This window comes from Eublepharis macularius, chromosome 1, assembly GCF_028583425.1.
Source record: "Eublepharis macularius isolate TG4126 chromosome 1, MPM_Emac_v1.0, whole genome shotgun sequence".
Classification (NCBI taxonomy): Eukaryota; Metazoa; Chordata; class Lepidosauria; order Squamata; family Eublepharidae; genus Eublepharis; species Eublepharis macularius.
Window position 1 is genome coordinate 145,135,196 of NC_072790.1, and position 17,819 is coordinate 145,153,014.

A 17,819-nucleotide genomic window follows, 5' to 3' on the forward strand; every position below is an offset into this window, starting at 1 on the left:
CTTACACTCCCTTTTTTCCTGAGGGAGTTTTTGGTATGACTTTCTTGGCGTACCTGTTGGGTACCCTTGAGTGAAAGTGTGTATATATGTACCTGGGGGTGTGTATATATGTAAATATTGAGTATTTATGTGTCCTTACACAGTATTTTTTACATAGATGTATATATGCATATCTATTTATTGTTGATCTTGTTTGCTTAATAAAATTGTGTTGGACTTCACCCCCGCCTTCCTTATTGTGTGAAGCTTGGTACACTCCCATGTGTGGAGGCACAGAAGAACGAAGATGAAAACAGGGTTAACATACCTGTAACTTGTGTTCATCGAGTTCTTCTGTGCTGACACACAACCCTCCCTCCTACCCCGCTGTGAACTCCAATGCACAATACTGTGATGGCTGTAACGGATATTGGTGTTTTTAAGGTGTTACGGCTGAAGTGTGTTGGTCAAGCGGCGGCAAGGGAGAACTGAGGGAAGGGGCCGTTGGTCGCTGGAGGATCACGTGACCGTTTGGGCGGGAAAACGGTCGCTGAGGCGCGCGACAAACGGCCCCTTCGGAGCCATGGAAGCTCTAGAAAATTCTCCGGCGGCTGGCCTGCGCCTGCGCAGTCCCCATGTGTGGAGGCACAGAAGAACTCGATGAACACAAGTTACAGGTATGTTAACCCTGTTTTCTTCATGTCTTCCAGGCCTGAGCCCTTGCACATGTTATTCCCTGCATATGGTAAAACCTTAGTGCACTAAAGGCCAAAGTTCTCTTTAGAGATTTGTTTTACAATACCAGTTTAAATTAAGGGTAACTTTAAAAGAGGTACAGATAGCAGTCAGAGCAGTTTCCCAACTGTATAAATTCTCATAGCCTACAGCAAGACAAGCGAGTAAAGGAAATTGCTGTCACATGAGCCTTTGTTCTTGCCTTTGTACCTTACATCTCAGATCAGATAGCATGTTTATCAGCTTTCTAGCCATGTTTTTATTAATTCAGTCGAAACATTAGATAGGTATTTTTTTCCAAAGCTAAAATTTTTCCCCCTCTAAAGTTCAGAGCTATATCAAATAAAACAACAACACAAATAGCAAAGAAGCTGTTCTTTATATGATGGTGGTACACTTGAGTGGAAGTAGTATTTAATAGATAGCTCCTAAAGTATTTGAAGCAAATTACAATGAAGTAAGCACGCAAACAGCAAAGTGGCTAGTTAAGCCAAGTTAAGGAACTCCAAATCCCCATAGAGTTGGTCTCCATATGGAGAATTCAAATGGAAATTTTGCGGAATTGCATTTGATATGAGGAATGCCCCCCCCCCACACACACATTAATCTTCTACAGGCTACTACTTACGACTTGAATATTGCTGCTTCGTTATCTCTAGCAAAGAAATAGTTTATAGATAAATGCATATAATCTCTTCCAAAAGAAGTGCAAGTTGTGTGTAGTGTAATAGGAAGGAAAGAATGTATCATTATGGAAGCAGACTAGGCATTGTGGTTACGTGTGGATGTTGTGGGATAGACTCTGAAAAATTAGTTTGGGGAAGAAAAAGGATAGGAAAGATCATCATTATGGCCAGCAAGGATTTTTCCTCTGCTGAGGAAGTCTGTCACTTAGGTTTGAGGTCACTGGAGTCCTGTTTTTATTTTTATTTTTCATTTAGTGAAAGAGTTTTTTGGATCCAGCTCACACTTTTTAGGTTAATAACATTTAAATTCATGCGATAGGAATTTAACATATTGTGACTGAAAGTTGTGGGAGAGGAGAGTACCTGCTGCTGATGAATCATCCCTTGACGAAGTAAGGCAAGGGGGCTAGAGTTGGGACAAACCCTTAAACGGTGTTTATCAAAAAATACACCTGATTAAGGCCATGGTGCAAGAGTGACATTCCTGCAATAAGGAATTTAGATAACGGAGAAAAGTATGTACTTTCCCCCCCTATAGCTCTCAGCTAAGTTCCTTTTTAAAATCTCTTTTAGGTGGACAGCCTATCTGTGGAAGATTTGAATGCATTTGTAGCTCACGTGCTGTGCCTTGAGGGGAAGTCAGCTGCTCAGCTTGCAAGCTTGCAGGTATAGACATGACCTCATGTAATGCCAGTGGTGACCCTAAGAGGAACGACGTATGGCTGCCTTTTTGACCCTTTTCTTACTCAAATTATTCAGGAGATTAGATGTGTGGTTCAAGATGTCACTTAATGATCCAGGTTTATTTGTACTTTTTACATGTTCATTTGTTCGTTTATTTATTTAGGATATTTTTATGCTGCCTCTTCAAAGTCCCACTCAAGGTGACTTACAGTTAAAACAACACGGTATAAAAACAAGCCATTAAAATACACAATAGCATAAAAACTATCCATAAAATAGAACAGACCATTAAAAAGCTGATAAGCTAATACCCCTAATTAAAAGCCTGGCTAAAAAGATACATAGGTGCCAGGCAAGCCTCAAGGGGGAGGGTGTTCCAAAAGCCAGGTGCCATCACAGCATGCCTGCCTAGCAATTGCAGCCCTTCATATGGCCACTAGGAAGCAGAGAAGCCCCCTGCTACTGCCCATTTCTTAACAATGAGTGTAGCTTCTTTTTTTCCCAGGAGCAGCAGGGCAGACAGAAAACAGCAAAATGACTACAGGTTATTCTGTGTTCTTCTGAGTCAGCACCATTATGCTTGGGTTGCTCAGGCCCACCATGGCAGTGTCATACATATTCTCTGAGCTAATCTCAATGACGGGTTAAATGCTGACAATTTTGGATGAATTGTGTTAATGAATAAATGCATCAGTGAATGTGTATAGTCATTTCAGCATTAATGTATATGACCAATAAGTGGGGACATACAGCAGGGAAGTTAGTATTCACAAAATTTACCTAGAAAAGTTAACATTCACCAAATTTCAGATATTGAGCTTAATATATACATAGATGTGTGTCATACTTGGTGTTGAAAGCAAGGCTCCTAATCATATTCCCCACTTTACCTTTGTAATATCTTAAACAGTCACACCATTTCTGTAAGAAAGAGCAGAACTGGCCTACTTTGTTTGTGTTTCAGAACCAGTGCTTTATTTCTAACAAAATGTTTAGGGGTACTCTCAGTTTGACTCAAGAAAATCACCATTTTATAGTTCAAATCAGAAAAAATAAATGCAGTCAATGGACAAAATTACCAAGAACATGCATTACCTCATATTACACAGCTCACTGTGCCACTCAATGAGGTTATAGGCCAAACTTTCATCAGTAAAACACCACACTACTTCACAGATTAAACACTCACTTCCATCTGAGACTCAGGAAACACCGTGAAAGGAAATGACGTCAGAAGACTGTTGGTGATGAGAATTATGGGTATCAATATTGCCAACCAAGCCCCTCTATAGTGACACATGCGCACAACCAAAGAGTTTCGGTATAGACAAACTCTTTGCACAAAATGTACACAAATACACAAATTGGTCGCCGCCATCGGGGGTAGCAACAAGACTAACCAATCACCGTGCTAGATTCCAACTACCCAAGCTCCAAGTGGCTTAGAGAAGACTTGTTTGTATTTGTCTGCACCCTAACGATCAGCGATTATGCCAGCGATCTCGGTGGCGTGTTCAATGCTCAAAGACGTTCCATTTTTTGTAAGATGAACAGCGCTCCTAGTGAGTTTAAATAAAACTAAACATCTTTGTTGGCAACATATGCTACATAAAACTTATCACATAATATCCATAATATGTTTGGAGTTGGTTTAGCGGGAATTCCAACATTTTAAAATTTTTACTTTCTCCTGTTAGATTCACAAAATGTTTAGGGGTATGCGTACCCCTGCGTACCCCCAGAAAAAAAGCACTGTTCAGAACTGCTGCTTTGACTGAATATGCAAATTTATGCAAATAATTCCTTAGCCAAATGACTTCTTGAAGTGTAAAGTTCTGCTAAGTTGAGAGTTTTGATAAGTTCACAGATTGATAAAAGAACCCAGAGACCATAATAAGGATTTACTTGATAACTTGAAGCCATACCATTTTATAGGAACAAACACAGTACTTTTTTGTTACAGTATATACAAGAGCTATACAGCATATACAAGACCTTTAGTTATTTTGATCCATTTTAATGGAAGATAGGAGCCCTGTGGCACAGAGTGGTAAGCTGCAGTACTGCAGCCCAAGCTCTGCTCTCGACCTAATTTCGATCCCTGCAGAAGCTGGGTTCAGGTAGCTGGCTCAAGGTTGACTCAGCCTTCCATCTTTCTGAGGTCTGTAAAATGAGTACTCAGGTTCCTGGGGGTAAAGTGTAGATGACTGGGAAGGCAATGGCAAACCACCCCATAAAAAAGTCTGCCACAAAAACGTCATGATGCGACGTCCCCTCCATGGGTCAGTAATGACTTAGTGCTTGCACAGGGGACTACCTTTTACGTTTTATAATGGAAGATGAATTTGCAGGAACAAGAGCTCTGCTATAGCTGGTTTACATGGAATGTATGATATGATATTGCAGTTTTCACTGTGGTTCAAAGAGGCTATACTATGAATACTTAAAATGTACTCGGGGAGTCGAGATTAGTGTTCTTATTTTTATATTATGGTATATTTCTGCGTCTTCGTATTTGGCAGCTTTTGTACGTGTTACATGTAAGGGAAGGAAAGTCTTGGAAGTAGATAAGGCTTCTTTTACAGCAGTCTCTACTTGTGGAATGTTGGGCTGCTTTGAACAGATTCTAGTACTGTTTTAAATACCCTTTTTCTTGATAGCAAGGTAATTGAGCCACTTGCAAGTCGTGTGTCTGTGTCATTTCCCATTGTTCGCTAGAATATTTACACGGGAATTCCAAGCATGCTCTGTCTGTCCTCTGTGTTCTGTTGGTACCTGCCTTGTCGTCCCCCCCACAGCTAAACCATCCTTTTTTCATGTCTGCAGAATTTATCAAAGAATGGTAGTGCAGTGCAGAATTAGCATTGCATGTGTATAACGTAAGAGAGAAAACAAATACTGTAATTAAATCAGCATGTCTCCAACTGAAAAGAAATGTTTTTCTCTGTGGCAAGATAATGTATGTGACACAGAACAGAGGATTTTGCATTTAGAAATTTTAAATGCCTGGCTTTATGGCATTCCACCATAAAGACATAAAATAAATAGACCATGAACATGACACGTTGACATATTTTATAGGTGTGTTTATGGCTAATTTTATATAGGTTTGTGAACTGCACTGAAGCAACTTTTATCTGGATCAGCGTTCTTATGGCCTGCATGTTTTTAACACTGGCTCTGACTTAGGTCAGAATTAAGAATGTCGTCTTCATCTAAGCGCTCGTCTTGTGTATATATGCAAAAAAGAATAAGTATCCATATTCTCCTCTAGGGCTTCCTTATACATTTGGCTTCTCTAATGTGAAAAGGCCACCTGGTGCCTAGAAATACGATTTAAATGCTCCTGTTTTCAAGGAGCAGTATATAAAATGTTCTTCATTTGTTTTTATTGTATTGATAGAAAAATGAATATTTTTTTCTTTTAAATCCCTTATGAAAATTAATTACTTGAGCTAAAATAACAGATAAAAATGTATCACAAAGCACAGGATTTTCTTAGCTCATTTATGATTTTTACTTGCTGACAAACTAAAACAAGTAACGGAAAAAAGTCAGGTCTCTGCAGACCACAACTTGAAAGGTCTTTCCCTTATTAACTGAGTCAAATGTCATCTGTCACCACTAGCCAATGCAATGTTTTAAACCAATTATGGGAAGCCACTGAATCAACTCCAGTATTAAAAATAAAAGTCCAGGTGGATATTGTAAAAATTATTCTCATGAAAAAACAAACATGGTGCTTTTTTGTTGTTGTTGTTGTTATTGACTTAGCCTTTTTATGGAGTCTAAATAGGTAAAGGAAAAACAAAGGCAAAGGTGAAAACAGACAAATACATTTCATAAAGCTACAAATGGACATGGGAGTGTAGTTACCAAAGTTGTTATGGGCATGCAGATATAAAACAACAGAAATGCCAGATACTTCTTGAATCTCATGAAAATTGATGGGAAGTTAAAACTTTATAGATTTATAGGTGAGACAATTCATATAGTTAGTGTCAATGGGATTTCCATGGAAGCACAGAATTCCAGAATGTAGCATAGTATTTGGCACTCTGACAATCTTCCCTCTCCCTGTCCATTCCAAGAAGAGTTTGACTATGCAGATCGTAGAACTAGGCAAACATTCAAGTATATCTGAATATGCCTCAGTGCAAAATGTGAATATTTTTGTTGTTGTTTAGGGTATACAGATCTACTTGAAATATTGGTTTAAGCTGTTATGCGTCCCCAGAGTTACTGTTGGACATCTCTAATGTTTGGTGTGAACAGTTGCATCTGTATCTTAAATATTGTGGCTAGGATTGCTAGAACTTCGCAACTAGTTCCGCACACTTAAATGGGAGTGGGGTTTATGTTTTTTTCTCCTACATTGTCACACCTTGCTTAAAACTAATTGCTTTTTTCAAAAGCAGTTTCCGATACGTTGCTGTTCCAAATAACTAACCAAATCAAGATGCCTGCTGGGCATTTAGTTCTTCTTGGGAAGAACTAAAGTTGCTGTTTGGATCCTGCTGTATATTTCCTTTCTTATAGCTTAACAGAAACAATTTCTTTCAAAATAAAATATTAATAAAATTCTGGCTTCAGTAAATATGGCGAGAAATGCTAGTTAGACATGTAGCAGTGGGAATGTTTAAAAAGTATTTAAAATGATGAGAACCCATTTCAGCAGGGAGCTGGATTTTTTTGTCAAATATTGTGGAGAAAATATGGGGAAGGCATCAGAAGGCTACAATTGAAAACACTGATAGATGAAATTAGCAGCTGCACAAAAGTTGAGATAATATTTAACCTGAGATATTGACTTCTGACAAGAACAGATTGGTATACAATGACTAGGTCTTAAAGCAAAATCTGCTTATAATAGGAAACCTGAATGATGTTCTTTCTATAAAGTAATCTGAAAACGATGGTTGTTGTGGGTTTTCCAGGCTGTATTGCCGTGGTCTTGGCATTGTAGTTCCTGACGTTTCGCCAGCAGCTGTGGCTGGCATCTTCAGAGGTGTAGCACCAAAAGACAGAGATCTCTCAGTGTCACAGTAACGTCAGGAACTACAATGCCAAGACCACGGCAATACAGCCTGGAAAACCCACAACAACCATTGTTCTCCGGCCGTGAAAGCCTTCGACAGTACATTAATCTGAAAACGTTGTAAGGGTGGCAAAAAATGAATGAATAGAGGAGACAGTGCTTATCTGGTTAAATTGCAGTTATACTTCATCCTGGTTAAGAGGTGATCGGGATCCTTAAGTGTCAGGAACTGTCTCCAGGGTGTGGCATGGGGGAAGGGAACCTGAAGTAAGCATGGGCTTACTTCAGGTGCCTTTCATATGCCTTTGGCCTCTATACCTGTTTGCATGTTCTTTATTAGACTAGAACAGGATTGCAATTTTTCATATCTTTCTGAGTCTTCATGAAAAAAGAAGTTTCAGGTGGGTAGCCATGTTGGTCTGTAAGAGAAGAGCAAGATTTGTCCAGTAGCCCAGGAGAACTAAGAATATTTTGACATATTCTAACAGGTCATCGGAGGGGACCTGCAAGGCCAAGGCCATGAAGGCTTAAAGGCTGCAGTGTAGATATATCAATTTGACACCTGGTAAAGTATTCTCATTGCAAGGTGACCCTTTGATGTTGAAGGAGGCATAGGAGAACTTTTATTAAACTGTGACTGTATTATTAGCTGTTTTATTAAAAACAAAAACTCCCACATAATGTTAGGAGGAGAGACCATCTTTAACATTTTTGTTTTAATTTCTTATTGCAGTAACATAGCAGAACCAAACTAGTGCCAAAAATAAACTGCACCCAATCTCATCATTAAAAATTTGCCATCTTTCAATCACGTTGTTCAAATCTCTACTTAATTCAAGTATTGGTCAAGATAATTACAGTGTGCACTTCTACAAAACATAGCTTTTTACTAATTACAGCCTGTCAACTAACCATCAGAATCTAATGTGTCTTAATGAGTGGAGAATCTTGTTTGTAGTGCATAAGAGTAGGAACTGGGAACTAAAACATATTTATTGGTTATTTATACTCTGTTTTTCTCCTAGATGGAGGCCCAAAGTGGCTTACAACCTTTCCCCCTCCTTCATTTTATTTTTATAACAGCCCTGTGAGGTTGGTTAGATGGAGAGAGGGTAACTGCCCTGAGGTCACCCAGCGAGCTTTGCAGAGTGGGAATTTGAACCCGGGTCTTTTTTGTGGCCCGTCCCTGTGCCTTAGTTTCTGTTTGCAAATTATTTAAACTCTCTCCTTTATGTAGGTCAGATGTTTTTATACCTTATATGGTAGGGTCCAGGGAAGAGTTTGTGCTCTCCCCACTCCCAGCAACTGTTAGGTCTTCTTAAGTAGGGCATTGTGAAACTAATTAAGAACTAATGAAACAGAGAATCAGTGATTGAATTAGTTACTGAGCTTTCCCACCTAAGTCCAGCATTCTTGCTCTAGACCTAAAGGACAGTATTCCATTGAAAAGTACATGGTAATCTAGGCCTTGACAAATTTTCTTTGGGTCTCAGAACTAGTCTCATTTTTCAGCCTTTAGGGTTTCATATTTTAATGACCATATTTTCTAATTATTCTTATCAAAAAACCGAATCGTAATTTCTTTCAATGGAGTTCATTTGACTCTTGCAGACTCAGTTAATGGTTATATTGGATCCAGTGCTACTGCTAGAAAAGCACGTTAAAGCGTCTGCACAAAAATGCTTTCTAAAGCCTCAGTCTAGCATGGAAGATGGCTTCCTAACTCGACATAGCCAGTTTGGCCACCAGGATCCATGTCATGGTCACATCAAGACTTGACTCCTGTAATGCAGTGTACATAGGTCACCCCTTTAAGTTAACTCAGAGACTCCAGTTAGTGCAGAATGCTGCAGCTTGGTTATTATTGGGAGTTAGGATAAGAATATTACTCCCATTCTGCAGTCTCTCCACTGGTTACCTATCAGTTATTGGTAGGAATCTCAGGTCCCCTCATGGGGACAGTGGATACCCCGCTCCCACCCTCCACTCCCCCGCCTCCACTCACCTGGCCGGAGGGGGGGAAGCAGGGGAACAGGCCTCCCGGGCATACTCCTGGGGCAGCGTGACAATGTCACTCCCAGGAGTGATGTCATCATGCTGCTCGGGGAGTGCTCCAGCTCTTCGTAGTGGACCAATTTGGGCCCTTAAAAAAGGTGAGTACTAGGGTAAAGGGACTTGGCAACCCTATTTACTGGGCTCAATTCGAGGTATTCAATATCAGTACAAAACCCTTCATGGCCTTGGTCCGGCATAGTTATGGGACCACCTCTCTCCCTATGTTCTGCCATGGCAGCTTCTCTCATCTGAACAGGGCCTTCTGCAGGTGCCGCCTTGCACAGTGGCAAAATCAACAACTGCCTACACATGTGCATTCTCTGTTGTACCCCCCTTAAGGAATGGCCTGCCTGAAGAAGTTAGAAAAGCTCCCACTCTCCTGGCTTCCCACAAACAATGCAAAACTGCATTATTCAAGAGGGCTTTTTACTCAGATAGGAGGGCTGTACTGTGAGGAAGTGGTCTCACAGAGATGCATCAGTAAAGAGATAAGGACCATAGACTTTACTACTACGTGCTACTATATACTATCTCTTGCTTTTTTCTTTTTTTAATTCTTTATTTTTGACAATTTTCATATTTTTAAATACATCTAACACAACGAAACTAAACAAGCAAACACACTAACAAGTAACCTCAAAGGTAAGTATAACAGTCCACAATAGGCATATGCTGAAGAACCATGGCATATGAGAGTGTTATGCGTAACAGTACAGATATCAATGTATATCAATATACACCATCATAAAAAGAAAAATAGGAAGAAATTTAAAAACTAAAAGGATCAATTGGGTAAGGGGTACAAGGTGATATTTCATGAGCGGTCATATAATCAACTACAGGTAACCAATTCTCCCAAAAGTCTTGCTGCAGGTTAACAGAATCCATTAGCTTCAATTGATAGGAATTTTTTTCCATAAAGAAGGCATCCCAGATCTTATTGTGCCAAGTTGTTAAAGAAGGTGGTCATGGGCTTTTCCAGGACGATGCTATAGATAGTTTGCTGTGGGTAACAGCGTTGCTACTAGGTCTCTAGTGTCTATTGGCAAGTCAAAGTCGGACCACAGGTTTAATAAAATCAATTCCGGCTTAGGTGGGATTAAGTGGCCTGTGATGTGTTTAATGCAGTCAATTACATCAAACCAGAATTTTTGGATTACTTTGCATGACCACCAGCAATGATAAAATGAGCCTATTTCCCCACAGAGCCTCCAACACTTAGGGGAGATAGATCTGGTGCTATAGCTAAGTTTTTGTGGGGTGATGTACCATCTGGTCAGGAGCTTAATGGACTGAGTCCTAATGTTAATTGATCTGGTTTTAATAGTTGAGGAGTTCCAAATTTTAGTCCATTGGGTGTCAGAAAATTTCATGCCACAGTCTTTTCCCCACACTAATTGGTATGGAAAGGGCTTTGTTTTGGAAGTTGAAAGGAGCATTTTATATATTTTTGAAAGACAGCCTTTGCTGCTTTGTTTTTCTTTCAAGAGAAAGTTTTCAAAATCTGTTGTTTTTCGATTTAAAGTCCCTTTTAAAGAAAATTGAGTAAACAGATGACTTATTTGAAAATACTGGAACCATGGGATTTTGTCACATAATTTGGTTTCAATTTTTTGTTTTGAGAAAAGAATTCCATGTTTTGAAATGTCAATCAGTCTAATCATACTTCCCTTCTTCCAGCCGGTAAATGATTCATGATGAATTGCTGGTGTAAACCAGGTTTGGCCTATGAAGCAAGAGAGAGGGGATATGGGAGGTGCTAGTTTAAGTCTATGCCTGTCCCATGTATCCAAAGCAGCATAAAAAAAGATGTTATTTTTGATGTTGGAGGGACATTCCAATGATTTATTCCAAACAACTTCCTGTAAAGTTTTAGGAAAGGTATAATAGCTTTCTATTATTTTCCAGTCTGCATTGTAATTTTGGTTAAGCATAAGGGATAAATATGTAAGGTGCGTTTCATCATAGTATGATTTGACATCAGGTACACCCAGTCCCCCTAGGGTTGTATGGCTGCGCATAGCAAAATGGCCAATCCTGGGTCTTTTTCCTTCCCAAATGAACTGATTCAATAACTTTTGCCAGGCTTCCAAAGTTTTATGCTTAATTGGTATGGGCAAAGCTCTAAAATAAAACAAAATCTTTGTGACAATTATAGATTTCATAAGATTGATTTTCTCTAGCCAAGTTAGGTTGATCTTTTTCCAACTGGTCAGCATAGAAGAGACGTTAGAATATAACTCTTCATAGTTGAATTTCCATATATCCTTTAATTTAAGTGGAACTTTTATCCCTAAATAACTCCAATATTTTTCAGCCCATTTAAATTTATGAGTATTTTTGATATGCAGTATGTCTTTCCGATATAAATTTAGAGGGTAAAGTTCTGATTTGGAGTGGTTAACAGATAGGCCGGAAACATAGCTAAATTCCTCTAGGGTTGCTTCGATAGCTGGAAGAGATTCCTTAGGATTAGTTATATACAGTACTAGGTCATCAGCAAAAAGGCTGATTTTGTATTCTTGATTATGTAATGTAATTCCCCTTATTTCAGGGTTTGCCCTCAGAGCCAAAGCCAAAGGTTCCATGGCAATGGCGAACAAAAGTGGGGAGAGGGGACAACTTTGCCGGGTTCCTCTAGATATATAAATATTGGGTGAATGTGCATTGTTAGCTCTAACTGTGGCCAATGGGGAGTGATAGAGGGCGTCGATGGCATTAAGAAAGCAGGTTCCAAATCCCATCTCATTGAGCAAGGTCCGAAGGTACACTACTTCTACCTTGTCAAACGCTTTTTCAATATCAAGCGATAAAAGCACTGCAGGAATTTTGTTTTGTGTAGAGAAGTTAATTAAGTCCAAAGTTTTGCGTATGTTATCAAATAAGGATCTAGTTGGCATAAAACCTGTTTGGTCGGAGTGAATGTATCTGGTGATAAAACTGGCTAGTCTATTGGCAAGTATAGCTGTAAAAAAAATTTTGGTCTTGATTCAGTAAAGAAATGGGGCGATACGATTTTGTATCAGAAGGGTCTTTATTCTTTTTTGGTATAACTGTGATTTCAGCTTCTTTCCGGGAAGGGGGCATAGTACCTGATGTCAAAACCAAATTACAGGCCTCCGTTAGGGGGGCTGAAATTAAATCTAGGTATTTTTTATAGAATTCAGCCGGAAAGCCATCTTTCCCTGGGGTTTTATTGTTCTTTAAAGATTTAATGACAGTTTTTACCTCTTGTAATGTAATTGGTTGCTCCATAATTAGCTTATGCTCGTCTGAAATCTTCAGTGAGATATTTTTTCCAGTTAGGTAACGCAGGATATTTTCAGGGCTAGGATTGTCGGAGGTGTAAAGAGCCTGATAAAAGTCAGCAAAGATTTTAGTAATCATTTCTGAATTGGTGTAGGATCTACCAGTTGGGTCTCTAATGGAATTTATATTGCGAGAGAGAATTTTTTCTTTCACTTTCTGGGCCAATAATTTTGCAGATCTAGGAGACCTTACCCAATACTTCTGTTTGGTAAATAAAAGTTGCTTTTGGATTTGAACAATCTCTAAGTTTTCCAGGGCCTTTCAACTAATAGCTGTTTATAAATTTTTTTGCTGCAAGTTTTTTTATGCTCCTCTTCTAAATTTCTGATCTTAACTAGTATAGCATTTTTAACTTTTTGCTTTTTATGGTAGGAGGCCAAAGAAATAATTTTTCCTTGGAGTACAGCTTTCATGGCATCCCACACAATAATTTGGGAGACTCCACATTCCAAATTAAGATCAAAATATTGTTTGATGTCTAAAGCTATTTGTGAAGATATCTGTTTGTTAAATAAAAGTGAAGTGTTGAATTTCCAATTTGGCCGTGTTTGCTTATTATCACTTAAATATAAGATGCATTCTGTCCATGCATGGTCTGTCCAGATCTTATCTCCAATGCCGGACGAGATGGTTTGCTTTGCTAAATTAGGGGACAAAAATATATAATCAATCCTTGTGTATGTGTTGTGTAAGGAAGAAAAATAAGTATAATCTTTTTGTAGGGGATTTTGAAGACACCAGATATCAGCAAAGCCAAATTTAGTCATAACTTTGTTAAGTTCTGAATTTCCTTTTTTCCCCTTGCAGCAATTGCTTCTTCTTTTTGATCTGTCTAGGTCATAATTCATAATATAATTAAAGTTTCCAGTCAAAATTATTTCCCCTTCTGCGAAGGAAGTTAGTTTAGTTATCGTGTTTTCAATAAATTGTATCTGATTTTGATTGGGCGCATAAACAACTGCTATTTTAACTGGTGTCTGGTCTAAAAGGCCCTTTAAGAATAGGTATCTACCCATGGAATCGCACAGGGATTTTTCTAAACTAAAGCAAACATTTCTAGAAAATAAAATTGCCACCCCTCTAGACTTGGATGAGCCTGGGGATTGGAATTGTTGGGGAAACCAGTTAGAGCGTAAGACAGGTAAAGTTGATTTTTTCAGATGTGTCTCCTGGAGGCAAAGGATTGAAGGCTTCAGTTTAGTTAAAGCTGCTGTCACCCTTTTAGCCTTGATTTTGCTATTCAAACCACGAGAGTTTACAGAGATGATCTTATAATTTTGATTTTGTGTCATAATACACCAATAGACAACAAGATATATACCCCAGTTTTACTTCCTTGTATCATCAAGTAGTTCTCCACTATGTTTAAATAAAGCAGATATAAGTATATATGAAGTAACTTAATTTCAAGATTTCTGTCTTGTGGACTTGTCAGTAGTACCACTAACAAATTAGAAAAAAAACATTTCCCAATCCCCCTCTCCCAAGTAAGAACTTTCAACAGTCCCCTTTCCCCATCATAACTATTTACAAGCCAACAATAAAACAAACAGTTTCCCCAACTCCCAATTTTACCCACCCTTAACCAAAGTAAAACAAAAAAATTAGCTAATCTTGCAAAGAACACTCTTACTCCCTTAATTCCTCCTCCTTTTCCCCTTTTGTTTACGTGGTTAGTATCGTGCAACCACTGGAAAAGAAAAATAACAAGAATAAACCAGAACATCAAATTAAAAAAATACCACCCTGGCTTCAGTTGAACACTGAAGGACAATTTCAAAGGGCACATGGCCCTTACTCCTGGGGGGTTTAGAAGAAAAAACAAACAAAGTAGAATAGAGGGAAGTCTTCCGAGGACTTCAAACCCTTTCTGTTCCTGGCCCACAATCAGCTGATGGAGGTATTCAGGTTAATATTGTACCCTTATAAAGACAGCGTCCAAGATAAAGGACATCAGCGTTTGGAGAGTGATTGAGGTGAGACTCGTTTCCATTTATCTAGCATTCTAAGAATTTTTGAGTCTTTTGCTGGTAGCTTGGTAGGGGCCTCAGATGGTGTACTGAAGCCCAGGCTCTCCAGAAGAGCGTGGCCTTCATCAAGATTTTCAGCGTAGTGTAGAGTCCCATTATGCAGCACAGAAAGTTTTGCCATGGAGCCAGTCCATCTATATTTTACATTGGCTTTTGAGAGGATGTTGGTGATTGGTTTCAAATCACGTCGCATTTGTAGTATTCCGGCTGGTAAGTCTTGGTAGACATGTATTTCTTTATCTTTGTAGAGTAAATGGCCCCTTTTACGAGTTTCTAAAAGAATCTTCTCTTTTGTTCTATAGTCGCAAAAAGACACTAAGATATCTCTTGGAGAACGAGCTTTATTTGGGTTCATGGGGCCTAGTCTGTAGGCTAGATCAATACTAGGGGCGATCCCCTCTTCAAGCTGTATAGCTGATGCCAGCCACGTGGAGATAAATATGGCAAGGTCTAAGTTAGCTTCCTCCTTCTCTGGGACGCCTCTAATCTTAAGGTTTTTAGCTTTAAGTTTCATTTCAAGTTCCATTACTTTGGCAGATAGCATATCTTCTGCTATCTGAATTTGCCTTGTTTCCTCTTGCAGTGTAAGCCCAAGTTCTAAGGCTGTCTCAGCAGTCTCTGTTACTGAAGAGAGAGAGAGCCCTGGATGTCTGCAAGCTGCTTAGTAATAGGTTCCAAGCTAGCATTTACTTTTTGAACCAGAGTTGTAGTAATTGTTGAAATAATACTACTTTCAAGGGCTTTTAAAGAGTCTGTTAGATCTTGCTTGGTTAGGTAGCTATTGCTATGCTCCGCGTCGGTCATTTTAGGGCTCTTACCGGCCTGAGACTCCTCACTGTTTTTCAGGTCTTCTGGAGCAAAAAAGCTTTTTACAGAGGCTGATTGTGTTGGGGGATTTTTTGCTCTGCTTGCTCCTGCTTTTCCCATCGCTTTCGGGTATTTTGAAGCCAGGTGAGCTGATTAAGGCACAGGAAGGGCCTGGAGCCTCAGAAGGAAGCGTCCACCATGTTTTGTAGTCTACCATCGCTTGCTTGAAGTATAATCCTACTTGGTAGTTGTGTTGATTAATATGACAATTTTAGAATTGAGTATACTCTGTTCCAGCGTTTCTTTAACTCTGTAGTGGATTTCTGCTGGTTTGCAAACTTGCATTATATACCCTATTACATTATTTATTGAAATATCCTTGGAATTGGTTTTACAAACTCACACTGTGTAATCTGCCTTGAATCTCGGTGATAAAAGTAGGCAATACATAACATAAATAAAAGTAAGTAAATAAATAGTGAGGAAGGGGGAAATGATATTAGTTTGAAGGTAAGAAAAGTACAACAACAAATATTATTAAATATGTATTGTCGAAGGCTTTCACGGCCGGAGAACGATGGTTGTTGGGGGTTTTCCGGGCTGTATTGCCGTGGTCTTGGCATTGTAGTTCCTGACGTTTCGCCAGCAGCTGTGGCTGGCATCTTCAGAGGTGTAGCACTTTTGGTGCTACACCTCTGAAGATGCCAGCCACAGCTGCTGGCGAAACGTCAGGAACTACAATGCCAAGACCACGGCAATACAGCCCGGAAAACCCCCAACAACCATTATTATTAAATACTTTATAATACAATATAATATTTTAATATTTGATTTAATAGTGAGACAAAGTAAAAGAGAGAGGAAATGTCTCTGAGAATGATTGTTATAAACTTGAACATGATATTCAAATGATATATGTACTCTAAATAATCTATGTAATGGGTATCTCAATCTTCCTTTAGTGTAATGGGTATTCCTTTTTTTTTTTTTCTGTATCCTCTTTATTGTTTAGAAAATAAAAAAGGAGGGAACCAGGGCAGGCCAGAAGATGCCCAGGCCCTTATGCCACAGTACATGTGAGCCATAAGGTGCTCTCAGATTCTCGGCCGGCTCAACTCAGAATTCTCCCCTTCTGGGAAAATACATCTTGGGGAAAAAAAGAATTGTAAGAAATATGAAAAAAATGTTTATAAACGTTGATTAAGCTGTTATTGAAACAGATTTGAGATAAAAAATTAAAACATGTTTTACAGTTTAGATAATGCATATTGTTGGCATTGTCAACCCCCCAGTGTACAATTAATACAAGTTTTGGAACTGTTCAACAATGGTACGCTTTTGGAAACAAATTAATTTAGAGATTAATTAGAGATATTACTGGATATAAATGGTTGTGGAACCCAAAGATATTTTTGTTAGGGTTTATTTTAAAAATTGTGTATGGTTAATATAGAATTTGTTACAGTTTTGATAACTGTACTGTGGAAGTGTGTGGGAAACAAGGACTGATTGGAAAACAAGGACTATTTTACCAATAGTGGAGTGGTATAAAAAGATCTCGACTGTGGCTTTATGAACTAAAATAAGCTATGATAAAAGATGAGTGGTGAAACCTCAATTATGTAGATTTGTACAAAACTGGATTTTGTTTATAGAACACTGGAATGCAGATTTACATGACTCTGTAATACTTTTTTTAACGTTTATTTAGAAAGTGCCCTTTTAATTAAATGCTGGAGCCAGTACAGCAAGCAATTGCTGAAAATACTAAGTGCCACAATGAAATTTCTGGGTGCCATGGTGATGTGGTGGCTGGGATTTGTTGAACTTTGTGGTAAACAGTTTTACATGTTGGTTTATCTTTTCTAATGCTTTAAATTTGTGAGGTGAACAAAAAGGAAGGGCAATATGTGTGAAATATATAACTTGTATTGTTGTCCTGTTCCACAACCTTTCTAATACCATGGAGCTGGCGACAAAAACCACACTCATTGAAGTCTGTACAACAGTGCAATCATAGAGCAGTGTGTGAATAGCTTCATGGTGTTTTCAGTAATAAGTTTTCAGCAAGATTATTGTATTCACTCTTTCTATTCCATGGGCAGTGCTATTTTGTAGCGATGGGCACGAACCGGGAAAATTCTGAACTGTGCGATTTTTGGTTCATCACGTTTCATGAACCACAAACTTGCCCCAGTTCACAAGCCAGTTCGTTTAGTTCATGAAAACATCACTTCCGGGTCAGCAGAAGATCTGCAGAAAGCCCATCCCACCCCCCCATTGCCTAGAAAATTGATTGATCAGCACCAGGCTGTCTGCAGTGAAGAACCGAAATACAAACCAAATGAACCAGGCTAAAATTCGTCACAGTTCGTGAGAAATGAGCTACCAGGAACCGCCGGTTCGTGAACCATGAATTGGCCCAATTCGTGACAAACTTCGGTTTGTATTTTGGTTCATGCCCGCCTCTACTATTTTGTCACTTTGCAACATGCC

At 38.9% G+C, this 17,819-nt stretch overlaps 1 protein-coding gene across 1 annotated transcript in view; it reads left to right on the forward strand.

The window, feature by feature from the left end:
• The window catches only part of FAM120B (family with sequence similarity 120B), a 92,003-nt gene that overhangs the window by 42,708 nt on the left and 31,476 nt on the right, over window positions 1-17,819 (forward strand). The window contains exon 6 of the mRNA XM_054987765.1: window positions 1,974-2,066. Within this exon, the coding sequence (XP_054843740.1) occupies window positions 1,974-2,066 (93 nt within the window). The remainder of the gene's footprint in view (window positions 1-1,973; window positions 2,067-17,819) is intronic.